Source organism: Colossoma macropomum, unplaced genomic scaffold (genome assembly GCF_904425465.1).
Source record: "Colossoma macropomum unplaced genomic scaffold, Colossoma_macropomum, whole genome shotgun sequence".
NCBI lineage: Eukaryota > Metazoa > Chordata > Actinopteri > Characiformes > Serrasalmidae > Colossoma > Colossoma macropomum.
In genome coordinates this window covers 22,008,316-22,029,924 of record NW_023494789.1, presented here as the reverse complement: position 1 = coordinate 22,029,924, position 21,609 = coordinate 22,008,316, and the positions used below count along the sequence as shown (strand labels likewise).

The 21,609-nt window shown below is 38.2% G+C and overlaps 1 protein-coding gene across 8 annotated transcripts; it reads right to left on the bottom strand.

The window, feature by feature from the left end:
• Nucleotides 1–1,903: 1,903 nt before the first annotated feature.
• On the bottom strand, nucleotides 1,904–8,122 carry LOC118807530 (poly(rC)-binding protein 3-like). Of its 8 annotated transcripts, none has more exons than XM_036569546.1 (11): nucleotides 8,048–8,122; nucleotides 7,800–7,823; nucleotides 7,282–7,314; nucleotides 7,060–7,176; nucleotides 6,829–6,960; nucleotides 5,552–5,680; nucleotides 5,039–5,185; nucleotides 3,510–3,551; nucleotides 3,125–3,207; nucleotides 2,651–2,762; nucleotides 1,904–2,077 (listed from the first exon to the last, which is right to left on the bottom strand). In XM_036569546.1, the coding sequence occupies exons 1-11, from the start codon at nucleotides 8,120–8,122 to the stop codon at nucleotides 1,904–1,906; spliced, it is 1,068 nt and encodes a 355-aa protein (XP_036425439.1). The 8 variants fall into 8 exon arrangements, with proteins under 8 accessions (XP_036425439.1, XP_036425440.1, XP_036425441.1 ...); XM_036569547.1 differs by having other exon boundaries at nucleotides 3,125–3,204; XM_036569548.1 differs by having other exon boundaries at nucleotides 2,651–2,703; nucleotides 3,129–3,204.
• Nucleotides 8,123–21,609: the final 13,487 nt, after the last annotated feature.

Below are 21,609 nucleotides of genomic sequence, written 5' to 3'. Positions count from 1 at the left end.
GAAATGGTCTATGAAGACTGCTGAAGGTCTTTCCAAACAGGAACTTCTCTGACCAGACAGGTTATCATTTATACATTATGATGCAATATGTAGATTGTAGTAAAAGTCAAGTATACTGCACTAAACAATCATGGATCACCTTAAGACAAATTACCTTAAGCAAAAATGTAATATTAGAAACAACATGCCTTCTTAATGTACAACCTTTGGATCTTCCAAGACTTTTAAACAGACACGTTTGAGAATTATTGCTTGCATCACATGTATGATTGCTTGAATAAACTTTATGCATGTATGTGTATTCACAACAAAAGCAGAAGTGAAATAAGAGCACAACTGATTCTAGACATTCAGCATGCTAAGATTCTGTGCTAAAACCCTATATATAACTAAAGTTAAATTGACAAGAAAATATAACATATGCTTTTACACAGACACAATTCCATTACCATTCATTACAAATGACCTAAGTACTCAACAATTGCTTGGTAAATTACATTAGAATAAGAACTAAACAATTGGCTGTATAGCCATAGATAGGTTTAATATAACTTGTAGTTGGGGCCTTACGCTAGCACAGTCGTTATGCCAAGTCCATTTCTTTTTTTTAATGAAAGAAATCATTTACAGATGGAAGATTTTCTTTCAATTCCATTCAAACTTCCTCAGAAGCAGACTTCTAAGCAACTGTCGAGATTGGTATGGAAGCTTATGAAGTCCAAAAAATAAAGCAAAAGAACAAGATGATTTTGTTGAGTTTCAGATGAGAAGAGCATGGGGGCTTCAAGAGGTCGTCATAGTAGAAGGGTCAGTCCACATGGCTGCCACATCTCGGAACCTGCCCACAACAGAGATGTTATAGTCCTGATTAAACTTGTTAAATGCGTGCCATGCATAAATGATGGTTGAATGTACATCAAAATCCCCCGTGTTGATTTGTGTGACATGACCAGGATAAAGCCACAAGAGAGGGGCCTCCTTTCTTTACATTTTTGCAATTTCTCAATCCATTGGTTATATTTAGTTAGCAATAGGTGGTGAGTTCAAGAGTGGGTTGTTCCCCAACCTGTTAGCTCTCCAGTGCACAGGACTATCTCAATACTGCTTTTAACATAACTTCAACTACTTCGACTCACCACTTGGATGTGCATTAACCAGCGTTCCTCAAGTGGCTACTCAGGGCAAAAGGAAGGGACAGTGAGGAGTGCACTCGCCCTCACCTAGGTTAGCCTCATTGAGTTAATCGGCTAGCTGTGCAAACTTTGCAATGCGGCATATTTTTGAGAGGTTTTAAGATGATGTACATAAAATTGTGAATAATTGCTTTGTCTGGCTATAAAATTCAGTACAGAGCTGTGATGTAATGCCTTTCTTTTTGTAGTTGTAGCTTTTAACATGCTAGCTAACTAGAAAGCTAGCAGATTAAAGTGCTGAAGTTGTATTCACAATCATGTAAGAGAGATGGAGTAATTTACAGGCTAAAACCCAGCAAATCTAAAGTTATAGTTTTTAAATATTAAGCATTTTAAAGTAGTGTACTGCTATGAATTATAAACAGCTTTGGGGTTTATAAAGGGAAATGCGTCACATAGCAATGATTTCTGGGCAAGTTCTGCTGCTGAAGTCAACACTTCTGTTTCCAGAATCAGTCCCTCGCACCTCTGAGGGCTCAACTAACATACTTCACTTGAGCTAATAAAGTAATGTAATGGTCCTTAAGATGACATCGGGGTGGCAAGGCCAAGCTGACAAACCGGTATTAAAACTGTGGTCTCTTAAAAGTTTGCAGATGAACATAACATACTATAAGTGCCTTATGGCTATTAATACTGTGATTTATTAGCATACTTTATTATGTTAATGCATGTGTTGTTTAACTGTATGCCAAAGTTGGTTATGACGCTCACCTGGCATTAATGAGATACTGTGCCAGGCTGATGTTGGCAGGTGTACCCGTGATGGTGATCTGACGGTCTGACGACCCCTCCATGGCATTAGCGATTTTGATCTGAGCCCCAGACATCTGACGAATCTCATTGATTTTTGTGCCCTGGCGCCCAATTATGCAGCCTATTAGCTGGAAAAAGATAGCACAGGTTAAGTAGATGATGCATTTTAAGGGGAAAAAGCTAAACTGCTTTAGCTTTACTAATGCTAGAAAGACTGCAGTACAGAAACAAACTGGCTGATATGGCGATGGAAAATGTATTTTTTTGGCAATAACTGTGACTTAGGGGTGGGCAATATGACGATATTTGTTTATCATTATGATGAATTATGTCACAATACCCTTTTCTGAGCATATTGTGAATATCATCAGTACTTAAAGAACACTGACTAACTGCATGTTTCATTACAAAGTGAGCACAAATAGGCCTCTTTAATTGGATTTAGTGCAGTGCAGTTTGTAAAACATTAAATAAAAATATGATAATAAAAGGAAAAAGTATTACTGTATTATTATAATTATTATATAATATTTATCTGTTCAAATGTATTAAAACTCAGAAAAACTAAATATCATGATGCATATCATATATTATAAATATGTCCTGAAGTATTGTGATATAATGTTCTTGTCGTATGACCCACCCCTACCGTGAATCTTCAGCTGTTTGCTCTCAGGTAGATAAATAAAGTCAGCACTCACATCATTTGGAATGGTGAGCTCATGAGTACTGGCCTGTGAACTGGCATCCACACCTGTAGAACAGTGAAAGGATGGAGAAACAGACAGGTAGAAAGAAGACATGGGGGTTATGCTTTTTTAGAGCTGTCAGCTCCCATGGGTCCAATCTATCATCACAACCGACTCATAGCATGACAAGCCTTTTCCATTTGGATGTTGTTTTTATGAGAAATGGATATACAGTTCTAGAGGATGTACTTTATTTTCTAAAGGATGTTACAAGCAGTCCTTTAGTATGTTGTCATAGCTGGATGACTGTTACCAGTGTACCTGTGTAGGAATTGCTGTGCTAACTAATGATTAGGATTCAGTAATTTATGTGAAGTCTTCACTAAGTTGACCTAACTCTCAAAGGGAAAAGAATGAAAGAAAAGAGTAAAAGAAGCACTATGGGTACAGAGTGAAGGATGTGCAGCGGGTGGGGTGGACGGGTACGTACCAGGGAAAGCGGGGGTGGTCTGCCCAAGGGAGGTAAAGGGGGTTTGCTGCATAGCCAGCTGATGGAGCTTGGTCAACTGCTGGGGAAGGGAGGAGGGACAGTACAACTAAGAGGTTATCGTCACAACACAGGAGTCCTGCTTAGAACCTCCATAAACTCATCTAAACATGTAAGCTGATACAAGACTATTAAGGGGGATTTATAAACACAGGAAGAAAGAGCTGAATTTTAATTAGACTAGTCGTGAATTCAGGTTACGTTGTTAAGGAATAAGCTATTAATAACGCAAATAATATTATAGGGAGATAAAAAGAAGAAGCAAAGGTAGTTAGAAGACTGAACAGAGATGAAGAGAAAGATAAAAGGGGTCTTTCTACTCACATCAGGATGAGGGATGGCATACTGTCCCTGAATGGTGTAGGTCTAGAAGAGAGAGACAGAGAACGAGAATGATATAGACACATATACATAGACACAAAAAAAACAGCAAGAAAAATGTTTTCTTGGGTGTCAGACCTGATTTGAACATTAATACATCAAATGACATCAATGCGATACCATCAGCCTTTTTTGTATGGGCTCACCTGCAAAACTACAATCTTCTGGGCCCTGGTGCAAAAAATTAATGCCCCCCCACCCCACCACAATACGAAAATTAATAATAATAAATAACAATGCAGTCTGCTTGTTTATTTGCTATTGTTATGTCTCAAACAAGCTGATGCTCTCAAGGCATGCTACTCTACCCACTAGCATCCAACATTAGACTAAATAAAAACCTAAATGTTTATCTTAGACTATTTGGATCACAGTAATCATTTTTCTTATTTAGTTACCATGCCCAATAGTTTTATCCTTTAAGATTTTAGGATTATAAATAGTGAATATATCATGTTGCAGGTTGTGAAGGATCTATTTGAAAACGGTTACTATGGATGCGATGCATTATATGTTATATATAAGAGAGAGATAGACATCAGTGTTGTCTGTGTAGTGTTGATGGAATCTAACAGGTGAGGTATGTTGGTAAGAAGTTGGATCTTTTTGTGAGTCATGGGTGTACAATTGTGTCATTATCTATATAAGAGGCCCAATTAAGATTTCAATGGTAAAGACATGATTCCCAGTGTGCTTGCCCTTCGCTTCCCCCAGTAATTACACCACTGAGTGGGCTGATGTTTTAGTTCTAAATTCTATATTACCATCAGACACTGTTTTGTTGTAGGGGAGAGCGAGTCACTATGGGATCCCCACTGACATTCCTTCCTACTAAAAATGGTCACAGCTTACTAAGGTGTGGGAATAGGATCTTAATGCATGACAAAGACTTACTATGGCATAAGAACAAGATAGTTAAGTCATGACCACAGCTTAGTAAGGTGTGGATATGAGATAATAAAGTTTTGATAGTTATCCCAGAGGCCACCACTTGGTAAGGCATGGAAGCGAGATAATAGTTAATAGATGACAGTTAAGTCATGACCACAGCTTAGTAAGGCATGGGGACAAGGTAGTTCATTCATGGACATGACTTAGTAAGGCATGGGAATGAGACAATAGTTCATCGTTGATAGTTAACTTGTAGCCATGACTTACTAAGTCATGGTCATGACACAATTAAGTTGTGGAAACAACTTAGTAAAGCGGGAGAACAAGATATTTGGTTTTAATAGTTAAGTCGTGATCATGACTTAGTAAAGCGTGGAAAAGAGTTGTGGCCATACATTTGGATCCCATTCCCACACTTTATCAGAGATTCTCTTGAGAACATTCAAGTAAAAGCATGTTTTACATGAACCTGTTAAAATACATAAAACATCCACATTATGTTTTAGCCCTTGTTTAGCCCAAGTTGTGACCCACTCTCGTGTGTTAGTGAGTGTGTAAACATAAATACATTAAGTGCTCACAGGCAGAGGCTGGTGCTGTAGCAGCAGGCTGAGGTTGGCTGTTGAGGGGGCTGCCAATGGGTCCGCTCTCACTTGTGCCCCTGAGAAAATCACTGGAGCAGAGGCAGGCTTGGGTCGGTATGGGATCGTAGCACCTTTGGGTGGGGACTGGCACGTCAAGAAGGAAGGAGAAGGAAGTAAGGAAAGATAAGGACAAATGGAAATGGCAGAGAATCAAATGGTAAAACAAGTGGAAGAGAAGTCGGAGGGGAAAAAAAAGAAATGGTTCAAGATAACTTCAGACAGAGAGATAAGAATAGGAATAGTCAGCAGACTTGGAGGCCAAAGATGAGCAGCATCTCTGTTGCATATGTTGTGTTTTATACACAATGACATAAGAAGAGCCTGAAAGGCACAAGTGTACTCTTTTTTATTCTGAGTCATAGCAAAACAAATAACCCTAAAGTGAAGTGCTAAGAGCATTGCATAACTTTGAAATGCATCATGTGATCCTTATGTGATCCTCTCCCTTACCTCCAGCATCACCACACAGATCTGCTTCACACACTGGATAATGGCGTCCGGAGTACCCGAGATGGTGACGGCCCGCTCGGTGGAGTTGGGCAGCATATCCCCTGCTACCTGCACCTGAGCTCCTGTAGACTGAAAAAAAATAGATGAGGCACCTTTAGAAGGGTAAGAAAGAACATGTACACAGCAGCACAAAGCTTTATTTGGGGTCTCTGATATACAAATATGACAAGAAAATTGATTAATGGAATATTTAAGTTTATGGTTTGGTTTAAATAGAGTGGACTCTATTAATTCAGTAGTTTTCACAGTACACTCTTATGAATATAGGTTCCTGCATGGTTCTTGACTTGAACATGCAGTTCTAGGCAGGGTTATGACTGCTAATCAAACAATTTCTAAAACTAACAATGAAAAAATACTCTTGATAAGTGTAATACAGTGCCCTCCACAAATACTGGCACCCCTGGTAAAATACAGTACTTATTGCTTATCTTTTTGAGCTTTCATTCAAAACATTGACAAAAATCTAACCTTTATTTGAAGTACAATTATTGAACAAAAAAAACTAAAACTTTTCATAATGAAATATTTTTCTCAAATATTTTTCCACAATTGTTGGCACGCCTTCATTTAGTACTTTGTGCCTTCATATTCTGAGGTCCATGCTTGTGGACCTATCTTTTCAGCTCATCCCACATATTTTCTATGGGGCTCAGGTCAGGGGACTGGGATGGTCATGGCAAAACATTGATTCTGTGGTCAGTGAGCAATTTTTGTAATGATTTTGTGGTGTGCTTTGAATCATCATCCTTTTGTAAGATCTAACCATGGCCCAGTTTAAATTCCTGCCTGAGGCAGTCAGGTTTTGATGCAATATCTGCTAGTGCTTGATGGAGACCATGTTGCCATGAATCTGAACAAGTTTTTCAGGGCCTTTGGAAGAGCCCCACAACATCACACATCCATCACTCTTCACGGTAGGAATGAAGTAATTTTCTGCATGGCTATCTTTGTGCTACACCAAAAATTGCCAAAAAGCTGTATTTTGTTCTGATCTGACCACAGAACACGCTCCCACTGAACGTTGCAGTAACATCTGGCAAACTGTAGGCACTTGATTTAGTTAGTTCTTAACAACAGAGGTTTTTTCTGGCAACGCTTCCAAACAACTTATAGTTATGTAGGTGGTGTTTCATTGTAGTTTGGGAGACGTTCTGACCCCAAGTCCCCACTAATGTTAGCTAATCCCCAGCTGTGATCATTGGAGGATGTCTTACCTCCCTCATCTCCTTGATCTTAGAGCCACCCTTCCCAATCAGAGAACCACACTGGCTGGCTGGTACCACCAAACGCAGGGTCACTGGAGGCTTACTGGTAGCCTGGCTGTTGCTCATGGAGTTGATGATATCCTGAGAGAACACAAAAGACTCAATTTTAGTGTACTTTAATGTAAAATAATGTTTAGGGATGGTAGCATTTTATCAACATGACTTTGACTCTGAAGATACCTCTTCAAACTTGTACGCAATCATGGCAAAAGCCTTGAATATGGCATCTGTAGGGCCTGTGATGGTGACTATCCTCTCTGGGCAGTTTCCTTCTGAAATGTTTATACGAGCACTACTCTGTAAACCGAGGACAGATAATACAGTAACTAACACATTAGCTATGTGTACAAGAGACCAAAGGGACTTAACCAAAAGGATGTCAAAACTACCAACCACACCTACCTCCTCACGCATTTTTTTGACTGTTTCCCCTTTCTGAAAAGAAGCAAATTATGTTTGTGGAAGACAAACAGTTGAATATGTATGTAAAAAATATAACCATATATATACTCAGCTGTATGCAAAAGTTTGAGCACCCTGGTCAGATTACGTGTTTAGTTGATTTTCTAAGTGAAAATAAGTTAACACATCCTCTACAGAGAACACATTTCTGCACATTTTAAGGTACTATTACTGTTTATTTGCTTAAATTAAGATACTGTGGGAAAAAAAAACTAAAATATGGCATGTGCAAAAGTTTTATAGTATATGTTTTATTTTCTAATATGTTAAACTATGCAAATAAATTGAATTTGTGCACAAAAATAGCAGAAAAAAAAAATAGCATAATGACATAGCAGAAAAATGTCATATTTAAGATGTAGAGGAAGTGTTAAATTATCAACAAATCAACAAATCATATATTTGACCAAGGGGTTCAAACTATACATATGTAATTTGTTTGCAGACGATTTTCTTACCTTTCCAATTATGCTACCAACCTCCTAGAAAGCAAACAGATGATTCTGCGTTAAGGATGATTGTACTACTGCATGTAAGAAATTCACAATTTACCACTTTTATTTTGCATTCAGCCTTCCGCCCAATGACAGCCAGGATAGGCTCCAGCTCCCACCGCAACCCAGAAGGACAAGCGGTTTAGATGATGTGTGTGTGTGTGTGTGTGTGTGTATTTTGCATTCATAATATATATGTAGATATCTGTTACCTTGCCATGCATGAGCAGTCTGATGGTGAGAGTGACATTGAGCCCCCCCTCAGACTGGACTTTGGTAGGCTCCATGGCTGGTGTGAAGATACAGGGACTAGATCTGTTAACCTTCGGGAGAGTTTAGGAGTAGAGGAGCTACCAGTCCAACACCTGTGAAGAAGTACAATACCAGTAAAAAAGCTATTATCTTAATATAATACAAAGTATTTTCTAAAACGTTGGGCTTTGGGTTGTGTTTTTCTAAAAGCTTTGTGAAGGCTGGTGTAGTTTAAGGAATAAAACAAACTTACAAATAAGTTAAATTAACCTCTTGATGTATTTCTTTTCACTCATAGAAATTGTTGCTGAAAGTTTTTACCATTCAAATATAAGGTATTTAAATTATATAGCAACTTGTGCATTTAATTCATTTACATTCAGTTTACACTGTTCATCCCCAAGTTTTTCTTTCCACAATGGATGAAACAAGATTATATGCACAAAACTGTTCATTGAATTCAAATAAGAATAAAATCTCTTTTTCATTTATTAACTGATCAGAATTCACACTTCAAACAGAATTTCTCTGCTATGAGCTATGAAATAATTCATGTAAAACTACAACATGCTTTTTATTGCAGGCAATGACTGTGGCTTCTAAAGGCTTCTAAACAAACAAAAAAGATGATAAAAGGTAATTCAATAGAAGTATGATAGAAAAAGAGAAGGAAAAGCAGGTCTACAGATTTGAACCACAGGAGGGAGCTCAAGATCATGTACAATAGTGAGAATATTACCACTCATTCCACAGTTGTGTGATTGTGGCCAGTGGTCAATGGCTAAAGATGACAGTACAAAAAGCCATAGCATAACACTCTACATTTTGTAACTGACTGTCCATCTGTACAACAAATGTGCAAATATTCAGTGATAACACAGGCAGTAGAATGTTTTTTACAATTACAACCTTGCAACTGCTGGAGAAATACTAATTAATTGTGAAAACACCTTATGCTTCACCTTCTATTAGTCTCTTGCAGTGATGAAAAGTTCCTTATCACTTGAATGCTTTCAATTCAGCACCTAGCAGACCAGAGGGAACTAAAGAAGCTGGGACGATTAGGGAGGAATGGAGGTCTGCAGCCAGATGTCCTACAATCTCCCACAGTATGCCAGATTACATAAAGGCTTTAATCCAGATTACTGGCGGCATCCAGGGGTTGGAGAGTGGTGCTGCCAGAGAGCAAAAATAATCTAGCCTACAGAAAGCAACCATGATCAATGCCAAACTTGCAAGTGTAAGTAGACAAAAAAGAGAAGAAAAAATGCAATTATATAAACCCAAATGAGGAAGGAATGTTTGACAGATGCACTACCAAAATACCTTTGGGTGCCAAAGGCATAAAAGCAAACATTTTTATGAGATTTTCTTAAGAGTAAAACATTTGCGATAGACTCAAAGGAATACCCCCATTAATTGTAAAGAGATTAATATCATACAATTGCATAAAAGCCAATCTGGTGGAATTGTCCAGAACAGATAGCATATTTCCATGAAAAAACAGATGAGTTTTTCACTAAGAGATAGAGCAGAGCGAAGGAATGAATTTCAAAAATCACTTTTGATATTTCTCAATCAATGAATAATAATTATAATAATTATTATTAATCTAATACATACAGTACTGCACAAAAGACAGAGACCCTTTGTTAATTTTAATATTGTTAATATTATTCAAAATGGCTATTATGTACAATGTATTCATTTTTCAGGAGATATTTATGAGGAGATAAGATATATGTTAATCCACTGCTATAAGGAAAAAGTGAAATTAAGATAAGTGAAAAAACAGGAATTAAAAAATTATTAAAAGATACAAAGAAAATGGGCTTCCTAACATCCACACAAGACCTGGTAGACCAAATCTGTCACCGTCAGATAAACAGTATGTAAAGCTTTCATCTTTAAGAGAAGAGCTCCAATCTTACTTCAGATGGGCAAAAATCTGTCCTTTCATCCACTGTGAGGACCTCAACGTTATAGGTCTGAAAGCATGTGTAGCTGTTATTGAGAAATAGAAAATTTCCAAATCAAACAAAGAAGCTGATGGTGTTCTCAGAACAATGGACTGGTCACAGTAGTGTCCAGACCTTAACATTTTAACAGTTTGTTTGAGATTACTTAATTACATAATTAATGGATCATGAGAAGAAGAAAATGCAACCAACTTCAAAGGCTGAACTATAGAGGTGTGTAGAAATATCCCTGCAGATTTTTTTGAAAAACTGAAAACAAGTCTCCTGAAAAGTATGGAAGCTGCAATAAAGGTAAAGGCATGTTTTCTACTTTTATGGGCGTTTTGGAAAGAAAATTAAAGAAATGAAAGATGGTCTCTGACTTTTGCACAGTACTGTACATAACAAGTATATTTATATTGAAAACTGAGCTTAGTTTCTTCCTCTGCCTTGTCACACTTGATTAGGGTTTTGTGTTTTGAGTTGCTATTATAAGGCCAGAGAGGGAACAAAATGGCCACATATGGCACCTTTGAAGGTACGTGTTCTTTAACCTAACAAGCCTCTCCCGCTCGCTCCATCTGCATCACACACACACACACACAGACAATTGTATTCCTATCTTTGTGAGTTTTTTCAACTAAGTGGTAGGCCTTTGATTGCAGTTAAATAATGCCTACACCCTAAATGTAACCTCAGTAACCACAAGGGAAATCTTTTATCTCTTTTTACTTTTTCAAATATAGGCCAAAAAGCAATCAAAAGCTACAAAACAAATGCTTGTGGGTACTAGATGGCCCCACAGTGACAAAAAGGTTCGAGTTTTCATGTTATTAAATGGAAATTTCTCCCCACTAAGCACTTAACACATACACAATCACACATACACAAATTCACTCATTTGATGACGAGTGCAAGACTCGTGTTTTAACAGGGCTGAACCCAGGTTCATCATCGTTTGATGTGTGTTAACCATTAGCACTTCTGCTAATTGCGGTGGAAGTGCCGTGCGGTCGCTAGTGCGGGAGAAGCAGCAGCATTTCTCATGACATCTGACAGGAAAAGTGGGTCAAGCTTTCCGCTAAAGAGCTTCTGGCCTCCTCCTCGGTAGCAGCTATCGAATTAAGCACGCTTCACGCTCGGCTGAGCAATGCTCGGAAAAAACGTTCTCTTCTACCCCCCTCTTTTTTTTCCATGGCGCTCTTCTGTGTTGGGTTCTGTGGAAATGTATCAGTAGGAGAGCCTTGCTCTCTGCTGTGCGCTTGTAGCTTTAGTCCTTCTAACAATCAAAGACGAAGCCCTCTTATGTGAGCTCACTGAGGCGTAAATCACGATGTAAACAGTAAAATAAAAATCTCTCAAAAACGACACAGAGGTCTTCGTGGCCAATGTCGACAGCAAGCGTGTGTCTGTTTCATTAGTTCGGTGAAGCAATTTTATCATCTTTGGAAAGATCTGCAACGTGAAGGAGCAGGGTGAACCACACAGAGGCACATGGATATGGGGATGGCTAGACTGGAAGACATTGACTGTGAACATCCCCATTTGGGGTTGATTTTGTTCAATCACCAGTGAAAGCAAGGCAATGAAACTGCGGTACAGTGCTGATGTAGCTCACCATGGTCAGATGTTTTTATCCATGTACTTTAAAATGAGTGTCCTTATAATGAGGCCCAGAGTCAATATTTTGTCAATTCTACTGTAAAAGTGGACTTTTCTTAACAGGATTGTAACTATAGCTCTCATACAGAAGTATAGCACATGTCCAGCTGATAAACACACGAACAAGATCCAGAACCAGTGTGATCTAATATTGAGTAGTCTTTACATTAAATCCATACATTCCTTTGTTGAACATTGTGGTTTTGGGAGAATTAACATACATGTTAAGGAGGACAGTTATCTCCTCACCATGTCCTTCACTGAGCATGATAGCCTACTTTTAGATGCTTTTAGATGCATTTTAAACCTTAGTAGTTTTTAAAACTAAGTATTGGATTGGCATCAGCTAATGCTGAAGGTTTCCGTGTTGGTATTAGTATTGGAAAAGAAAAAAGGTTGTATCATGTTATCTCTGCAGTAAAGAGAGACCAAGCATGTCTCTCTTTAAGCATGCTTATCAAGTTCATATGTTTATCATGGCATCTGATATTGGACTGTAATCTCTCAGTCACTCATTGCCTCAATGTCATTGAAGATCACAGATTGTCATTAGTGGAAAATTTAACTGAGAAATAAATGCTTTAATTCATAAACTGTCAGATGAACCACTGTGAGCTTTTCAACAATTGATCAGTAATTTGCTTTTTGATGTATATTGCATCACATACATAATTTGATGTATATATGCATTTACCAAAAGGGGAAACTGCTAAATGCTGCCCTGAGGATTTGTGCTATGATTGATGAGCACTGAATTTGTCATGGTCTAATTTTTTACTTTGCATGTTTATAGTATAGGGATGGGCAATATGGCAAAAATAGAATATCACGATATTTTAACACATTTTCACAATATGAATCAGAATATTTTGTTTTTATGGGGTTTGATCAGTACACAACAGACACAATGCACCACTAATTAGGCTCTCTTTGATAAAACATACAGTCGGTCAGTGTTCATTAGGTACTGGCAAAATCCAGGATATGCTCAGAAAAGCATACGATGATGTGATTTATCACAACAACAATAACGTCTGGTAATAATGCCCACTAGTATAAGCTTACAGTTGGTTTGTTAATAATCAGTGTTAATGAATAAATCTGGCTGTTGACTCTCCATCACTTCAAATAGAGAGCATGATGACAAAAAAAAACACTGTCATTTCAGATATTATCAAGAAAACGAGACTCCTAAGTGATATTTTCAGTGCTTCAAACCCTGTCACTTTCATGGTCTGTTTTATGCCCTATTGATCAAACTTCAAAGCTACAGTGGATATGTATGAACTAACCAGAGATAATGGCCCAGCCATTCAATTAGCCTACATTATTTCTCAACACAAATGTATGCAATGTTCTGTAGACAGTGTAGAAGCGACAATAAAGAGAAGATCATTGACCAAGTCTCTTGAGAGATGGAACACATTTTTTCCGCACATTCGCTGTCCTTTTGTATTTGTGTAATTAGGCATAATGACTCATTAATGCATGTCCTCAACAATCAAATCAAACCCTTTACAGACAATGTTCAGCAAGGTTTAAGGGATAGTACTACCTCGTTATGATTTAATAATGAATTTGACCTATGACTGGCTTAGGATTGGAGACCGTTACCGAAGCCAAGTATGCAGAAATACGTACAGACAGTACCTTTGTTCAAATAGTACTGTATATGTACAGTTATATACAGCATGATGTAATAATATAAGATAGTACCTTAGTGAGAGGAATACACTTCCTTCATTTGCATTCAAAAGAGTACACACAAGCAACTAAAATGGTGATTGTCAATAGCACAAAGGTTCATTCTATAATTTACAATTTTTAATATTTATAAATATTGGGAACAAAATGACTAAAAGAGCAAATCTAGAAGATAGAAGATTAGAAAGAGGCTTTACCTTAGGTGCTACTGGAAACAGATGGCCACCACTTTCGGCGTTTGCGAAAAGATTATTAAAAAAAGAACGACAGACAGGAAAATGATTTTTTCCCCCTATCCTTTCGCTCAACTCAGATCGAACACTAACATTTGATTGGCTGGAAGACGCAGTCATGTGAGCTAGATGTCACAACACGTGACTTTCTCGCCAAAAAAATTGGAAAGATTGGAAAATGCATTTGGATCACAGTGATATTGGGGTGCAATCTTGAGCTTTGGACAATGTTGCAAATACCGAAAGCGGGTCAGGGGTGTATGGGTGCCCGGGCATCGGGGTGCCCCCTCCTGTGGGGTGTTCAAAGCTACCCAATGAGGCACAGTGCCAGCGGAGTATGACCATTGGCCAATGCGTCACCGCTGTCTTTCCAGTCCTTTTGCCTAAGGGTGTCTTTTTCAGCCCCTGCTATCTGATGGTACATATTTTTTAGTACAATAGACAGACAGCGTACAGATGCCTCCTAACTAGCAACCTTCTCGACTTCACCAAACAAAGTGTCGCTAGATATGGATGCACAAAATGGTGAAGATACATCATGGCAGGAAGTCCTTTTCTTGATGTCGCCACTACGTTGATAGCTAAACACAAATGTCCAAGACTTGCTATGCAATAGTGTTCATGATGTTGGGTAAGCTCTCAGCCTGAAATATTCTGCCATACTTTCAATTTTGTGACCCAGCCATCCCAGAATTACTCTGAGCTTTGGCTGCATCCTCTGTGGATTAAGCAAACCCGAGCAAATCCACAGCTATGTCAGATGTTGGGACAGTTGTGGGGGGGATTAGGCTCTTGTTATTAATGCTGAAGTCCCTCCGTTAGAGCTCAAATCGTTTACATACACACTTACAGGCTTGAGGTACCCACGGGAGGGGGACCCAGATTAGAGAAACTACAAACAATGTGGGGTGTTTTTGCGTCCCACTTCAGTCTAATTGCTCCTAATCAACCCTGTAATAATTTGACCGAATAGCTTTTCCTTTCAGAAGTCTAAACCTTCAAAAATTCAAGCTTCTTTTCGATGCCTCTGCTTTGAAAGAACACCTTAGACAAACCGTCTCTTTGGTCGCTGCTGCAACCAAAACAGAGGGTAATCCACACCCTGATGACTATTGAATAGCTCCTGGGAAGATAACACAAATAGAGCATTAAATTTGTTCCACATTAAAACAGGAGTGCTGCTCAGACAGAGTATGCTCGATCAGGGAAAATGGAGTTCATATTCGCACAATACTGTCAGCTTGCTTTCTGGAACAGGTTGTAACACAGACATACAAAGCTTAATTATCCCCTGCCCCAACCACAAATAGACAATCTGTGAAATCCAGTTGAGACATTATGAATAGATTCTGCAGCATGTCAGGATCCCACAGTAACACAGATTTGGGCAATTCTTTCCTAAACAGACCAAAAAGGCCTCAAAGCTATCCTTATTATGTTTAATTTACACTCTTAGAAAAAAAGGTTCGAAACTGTCACTGGGGCGGTACCCCCCTTGTCACTGGGGTGGTACCCTCAAGGGTACATTCAGTCAGGGAACATAATTGAACCATAATCCATTGAATTTATATTTTCTAAGTACTGACTCCACACACCCTGTCTCATCTCCAGGCTTTTTATTTTACTCTTCTGTTTTAAAACATCAGTTTATGAAAAGGTACAAATACATACTTTTCACCTGGAAAAACTTATTTAAGGGTCACAATTGGACCTTAAAACCACTGTTGTACCTTTGAGGGAACATTTACATTGTTTGTACCTTGAAGTACGAGAAATGTACCTGCACTGTACCTTTATTTCTAACAGTGTAGGATACTGAGGTATGAACAGTTTCCCTAATGCATCATAGGAGGTAAGATCATCTAAATGTTTAGATAGAGTGTTTAGAGAGAAAATTGCTGTCCCTCCTTACAGAGATTTTGATTCTTTAGGGAGTTACATTTCCCTGTTCACATCATCTTGAGATGTGAAAGAAAAGTTGTAAATTTAAAAATTTTAAAGGTTGTAAATATTAGAAAAATTATTAATTGCTGGAGTAAAAACAATGGCTTTGAGCTGTTTTAACTTGTGAAATTAAACCTGCTCTATGGTGTTTGGATCTGTGGCCTACTAATTCACCTGGCATTAGCTTAGTGAGCAGGCTACAAATCCAGTCAGTGCCACACACCCATGTACAAGTTTAATTTTGACTAACTGACACAAGTGTAGATTAACAATTTATGCCTAAGAAAGCAAAATGGAGTGACTGGTGTTGGATTGACAAAAAGCCGAAACTGAACCTGTTCTGTGGAGTTTGGAACATTAGGCTAACATTAGCATAGTTAGCAGGCCAAAAGTGCTACACACCACACATTACAGGATTGGTTCCAACTAACTGCTGTTTAAAAAACACCCATTCAGAAAATAAAGACTCATATCTAACAGCGCAAAGTTAAGTCAAATTACATATTTTGTTTTATTTTATTCTTTTTTATTTGGTTTGTACAGGGTTACAATAAAATCACTGCTCACCAAATTATTTCACAAAGAATCCACATACAGGAATATTGGAACAGGAAAAAGTGTATCTCTCTTTCTGTCTCTGTCTCTCTCTTTCTCTCTCTTTCTCTCAGTCACAGAACATATATATTACCTCACTAAAAGATTATGCTAAATCACTCTCATGAAACCCTCATCATAAAATGAAATGCCTGGACTTGACAGAATTCTGTACAGAACCAAGATCTTGCCCTTCAATCTTCCAGGAGATACCAGCTGCACCTCAATGTTTGTAAGCTCCAAATGTAAAACACTGTAAAAATCGTTACATGATACATAAAAGATATCTTTAATTTGGTCAGATGATCTAAAGGAATCATTGATAAACAACTGTGAAAAATCTGTAACTCCTTTAAACACTAGGACTCTAGGAAGCCAGTGTTCCTAATCTGTGGGGAAGGTCTGGATTAAAAGCAAGAGGGGACCTTAGAGATAGACTGTTTGGAATATTTAGGTATTTCCTCACTGCTCTCCACACCAATGACAACAGAGTTGTCAGATATGGATTGTATCTTTTGAAAGTCTTGAATAAATTTGACCAATAATTTCAGTTGGCATGCAAAGGATTCGATACCAGTCCGTAAGGAATCTTGTCTATTCTGAAACCAACACATACGTTTCATTTGGGCAGACCAATAATAGAGCTGCATGTTTGGTAGAGATGCTCCACCTATGTCTTTGGGCTACATTCTTAATTTTCAATGTTAGTTAATGTAATAGGATTTTATTCTAAGTCAGTTTGGACCGTTTCTCTTGGTCCATGCATTGTGAAATTTTGACTTAGTATAGATGGCAGCTGGCTTTTTAAGATTATTTAAAAAATAAAGATAGAAGTTTTTGTTCTGAAGTGACAAAATATACAAAAGAAAATTGCACAAAAGCCTCCAACACTGAGTATAATATCAAACATGTCAGCATTTAATTTGTTTTTACTTTTGTGAACTTCTACTACTGCCACTTTAACTGTTCCATCCTTCTAGTATTAAAGCCAGCAAGTTATAGCTGTGTCCTCCCAACAAGAGCCATCCCCAAAGCTGACATTCTGTTCCCCTTTAAAGAGACACTAACATTCACACAAGCAACTACCCAAACACACCTAAGCTTCCTTACAGATTTCTTTCTCATGTGCATTTAAATGGCTATAGGCAATATTTTTGAGGAGATTAGACATCTACTTGCACAAGGAAGGGGAAATTAAGTAAAAAAAAACAGCAATTTCCAGAACTAGAATTAAAAAAATATATATATTAAAAGATACAGAGAAAATGGGGCTCCTAAAAATCATGCAAGAAGATTCTTAGACCCCCAAAACTGTTACCATCAGATAAACAATACTTAAAGCTTTCCATTCTTCCACTGTGAAAGGACAACTCTATGATAACTCTGTGATAAGCAAGATCCATCAGCAAAATAACAACCCCAAGCACACTGCTGAGAAGATTAGAATGTACTTACAAATTTTCTCAGAACAATGGACTGGCCACCCCAAAGTCCAGACCTTAACACGCCTGAATGTGTTTGGGATTATTTGGATCATGTGAAGCAGAAAATGCAACCAACTTCTAAGACTGAACTTTGGAGGTGTGAAAAAAAATATGCAAGCTGTAATAAAGGCAAAGTGTGGACACAGTTATACTGATAAAATGTATATTCAGTTGTTAAGGCTTCTGTGTAATTTTGTGTTAAATATATGTTTTCTGCTTGTTTTCCTAGATGAACATTACATAAATGAAAGGCTGGTCTCTGACTTTTGTACAGGTGGTGCCAGTGGCACAGTCTTGTTGTTGGAGGATTCTGAGTTCCTAGTGAACTAATTATAGGCAACTTTTTTGCTGACACCAATAAAACTGTGGGTCATAACAAATGTGCGTTGTAACAAAACACAGATAACTGTAATGTTAGTTGCTGGATGCTTCAGATAATTTTGAATGAAAAAGTACAATAAAATATAAATAAATAAAACCCCATATCCATAAAAGTTGGGATGCTGTGCAGAATGTAAATAAAAATAAAATGCAATAATATGCAAATCATATGAACCATATTTTTGAAGGAAAATACTATAAAGACAACATATCAAATGTTGAAACTGGGAAAATGTATTGTTTTTTGAAAATTATACACCCATTTTAAATTTAATGCCAACAACACGTTCCAAAAAAGTTGGGACAGGGGTATGTTTACCACTGTGTTTCATCACCTCTCCTTTTAACAAACTCTAAGTGTTTGGGACCTGAGGAGGCCAGTTGTTGTAGTTTTGAAAGTGAAATGTTTTCCCATTCTTGCTTAACATAGGATTTCAGCTGCTCCGCAGTTCGGGAGTTCATTTGTTGTATTTTTCATTTAATAATGCGCCAAATGTTATCAGTGGGTGACAGGTTTGGACTGCAGGCAGGCCAGTTTAGCACCTGAACTCTTTTAATACGGCGCAATGCTGTTGTAATACATGCAGAATGTGGTTTGGTATTGTCTTGCTGATATAAGTAAGGCTTTCCCTGAAAAAGATGGCTTCTGGACGGCAGCATATCTTGCTAAAACATGTATATATCATTCAGCATTAATGGTGCCTTCACAGATGTGCAAGTCACCCATGCCATGTGCACTAATGCACCCCTATACCATCATGAATACAAGCTTTTGAACTGTGACTGATAACAAGCTGAGTGGTCTTTAGCCCGGAGGACACAGTGTTCATGATTTCCAAAAAGAATTTCAAATGTTGATTTGTCGGACCACAGGACACTCCCACTTTCCCTCAGTTCATTTTAAATGAGCTCAAGCCCAGAGAAGGCGGTTGCATTGCTGGAACTGTTTGCGTTTTAGAGATTTAACTTGCATTTGTGGATGCAGCGCCAACCTGTGTTCACAGACAGTGGTTTTCAGAAGTGTTTCTTTTTTTTATTATTATTATTATTATAACCCAATTATCTCCCCAATTTAGTCATTGCCAATTCCACCCGCTAGTTAGGACGATACTATCAACGCTAGGAAGGCGAAGGCTAACACAGGCTTCCTCCGAGACCTGTGAAGCCAGCCACCGCTTCTTCTCGAACTGCCGCTCATGCAACGTCATTGGCCAGCTGAACGTGCTCGGAGGAAAGCGCCAACCACCAGATCTGTTATGTCAGCTAACAGACGCCTGCGCTGACTAGCATCGCGTTGAGTGATGGGGGAGAGAGAGGGGCCATCCTACCCACCCAGAGAGCGAGGCCAATTGTGCTCTCTTGGACTCCCGGCTACAGATGGCTGTAGCATCACCAGGGATCGAACTCGCGATCTCCTGATGATAGGGCCAACACTTTGGCTTCGGTTGCGCCACCCGGGAGCGCCCGGAAGTGTTTCTGAGCCCATGCAGTGACTTCCACTACAGAATCATATCTGTTTTTAATACAGTGGCGCCTGAGGGTCCAAAGATCAGAGCCAGAAAATACTGTTTTTTGGCCTTGTTCTTTGTATGCTGAGATTTTTCCAGATTCTCTGAATCTTTTAATGTTTTTATGTACTGTAGATGAAGAAAAGCAAAAGTTCTTTGCTGTTTTATGTTGAGAAACGTTATTCTTGAATTGTTGCAGTATTTGCCCATGCAGTCTTTCACAGAGCAGTGAACCCCTCCTCATCTTTACTTCTGAAAGCCTCTATTGGATGCTCTTTTTGTACCCAATCATGTTACTGACCTGTTGCCAATCAACCACCAGGTGTTTTTTAGCATAACCCAACTTTACCAGGTTTTTGTTGCTCCCGTCCCAACTTTTTTGGAATGTGTTGTTGGCATCAAATTCAAAATGGGCAAATATTTTTCAAAAAACAATAAAATTTCTCAGTTTCAGCATTTAATATGTTGTCTTTGTACTATTTGATTCAATGAAATACAGGGTTTAAATGATTTGCACATCATTGCATTTTGTTTTTATTTACATTTTGCACAGCGTCCCAACTTTAGAAATGGGGTTGTAGTATGTTTCCCTATATTTGGTTTACAATATTACATAATCACTTTAATGTAATTTTAAGAGAAGTAGAACACAATACAATAAAAACAAGCCATATCAGGTTTATAAGGTTTTTTTTATCAAATAAAGTAGCTGTTCAGCAGAAGTTCAGTAACTTAATGCAAGCTTATCAAACATGATGGTGTAATGTATGGAAAATATTGTGCTACTAATTTGTGTCACTACACAGCACTATTAGAATCTATTTTTATAAAGAAGGAAGGAATTAGTTGAAGAGTTTTGCATATAGATCTGTAGCAAATGCCCCTGAGGTCTTGGCAACCTGCGTGGGTCTGCTCTAGCTCTATGCTAGCACTAAGCTAGTTTGCACTGCCATCAGCAAGGTGACCAGCATAGTCCCAGCCATCGACAGGCCTTAGAAAACCGCCATGACAATGATTTAATGAGCCCAGAGAGGCGTGAAGGAGAGAGCCAACCCAAGCTAACTCAATATACAGTACAGGGGCTGGTCTCAAACACCGTGAGACAACTGCACCAGAAAAGGCCAGTTTTGAAAACTGCATAAATTACTGTTGATTATGCAGTACAGTTTTGTCTTCCTCTTAGTTTTCAGTCATAATTGAACCAATAAGCTTATATAGCAGTAAACTCATCAGCAAGCTCAGAAATGCTTTCAGTGTTTTTATAAGTTCCTGAAGCTGAAATATCTCAAGACTCAGTGCATCCTTGCAGTGACAACAGTGACTCAAGTTTTCATCTCAGTAGCCAGCAGGCATAGTGCACTCTTCTGACAGAGGAACAAAAGGCGTCAGTGTGCGCCTCTCTGTTTCTCATAAAACCATTTTAGTTGGGCCTGGACGTTCATACATCTGCACAATGGAAAATGCCTGACCTTATTTGATGCTGTTGTCAATGGGCTCCATAATGGATTCTGAGATGCCTCCGAGCTGAAATCAATATAAATAGACTGTTTTACATGGGATGTCTGGTAGCCCTGGAATAGCACTGGTTTTGTGGAGTGAATGAGTGCAATAGTGCCAAGCACATTTGTTGGAGGAATACATATTTAAGCCTGAACATCATTTTACTTTGATGAATGTGTATGGGCCATTTTACTGAATTAATACAAACCATGGTCCCACCACTTGAGTATTCAGACCTAAGAAGATATGTACAAGGATTATGTTATGATCTATTTAAACCCAAAGAATTAATAGAGATAGTAATAAGCCAAAAATATACAACATCATCATTTATAGGGTACTTTGTATTGGGGGATGGCAGTCCCAAACCCTAAACCCTAAATTTCAATGTTTTTTTTTTTTCTTTTAAAGTGGAGTTAAAAGACTTATGTCTATCATAAGTTAAATTTTTATACAACAAACTATATTCAAAAAATGCTGTCACACATTTTCATGTCACTACTGAAACACAATGGGTCAGATTCATAAAACCCAGCATTTCATAAAGCATAACA

Coding starts and splice junctions, on each gene's coding strand:
- LOC118807530 (XM_036569546.1), bottom strand. CDS start 8,122: ATGGAGCCTACCAAAGTCCAGTCTGAGGGGGGGCTCAATGTCACTCTC. Junction 6,961..7,059: donor TTGCGTACAAGTTTGAAGAG/GTATCTTCAGAG, acceptor GTGTTCTCTCAG/GATATCATCAACTCCATGAG. Junction 5,681..6,828: donor AGATCAAGGAGATGAGGGAG/GTAAGACATCCT, acceptor ATTTTTTTTCAG/TCTACAGGAGCTCAGGTGCA.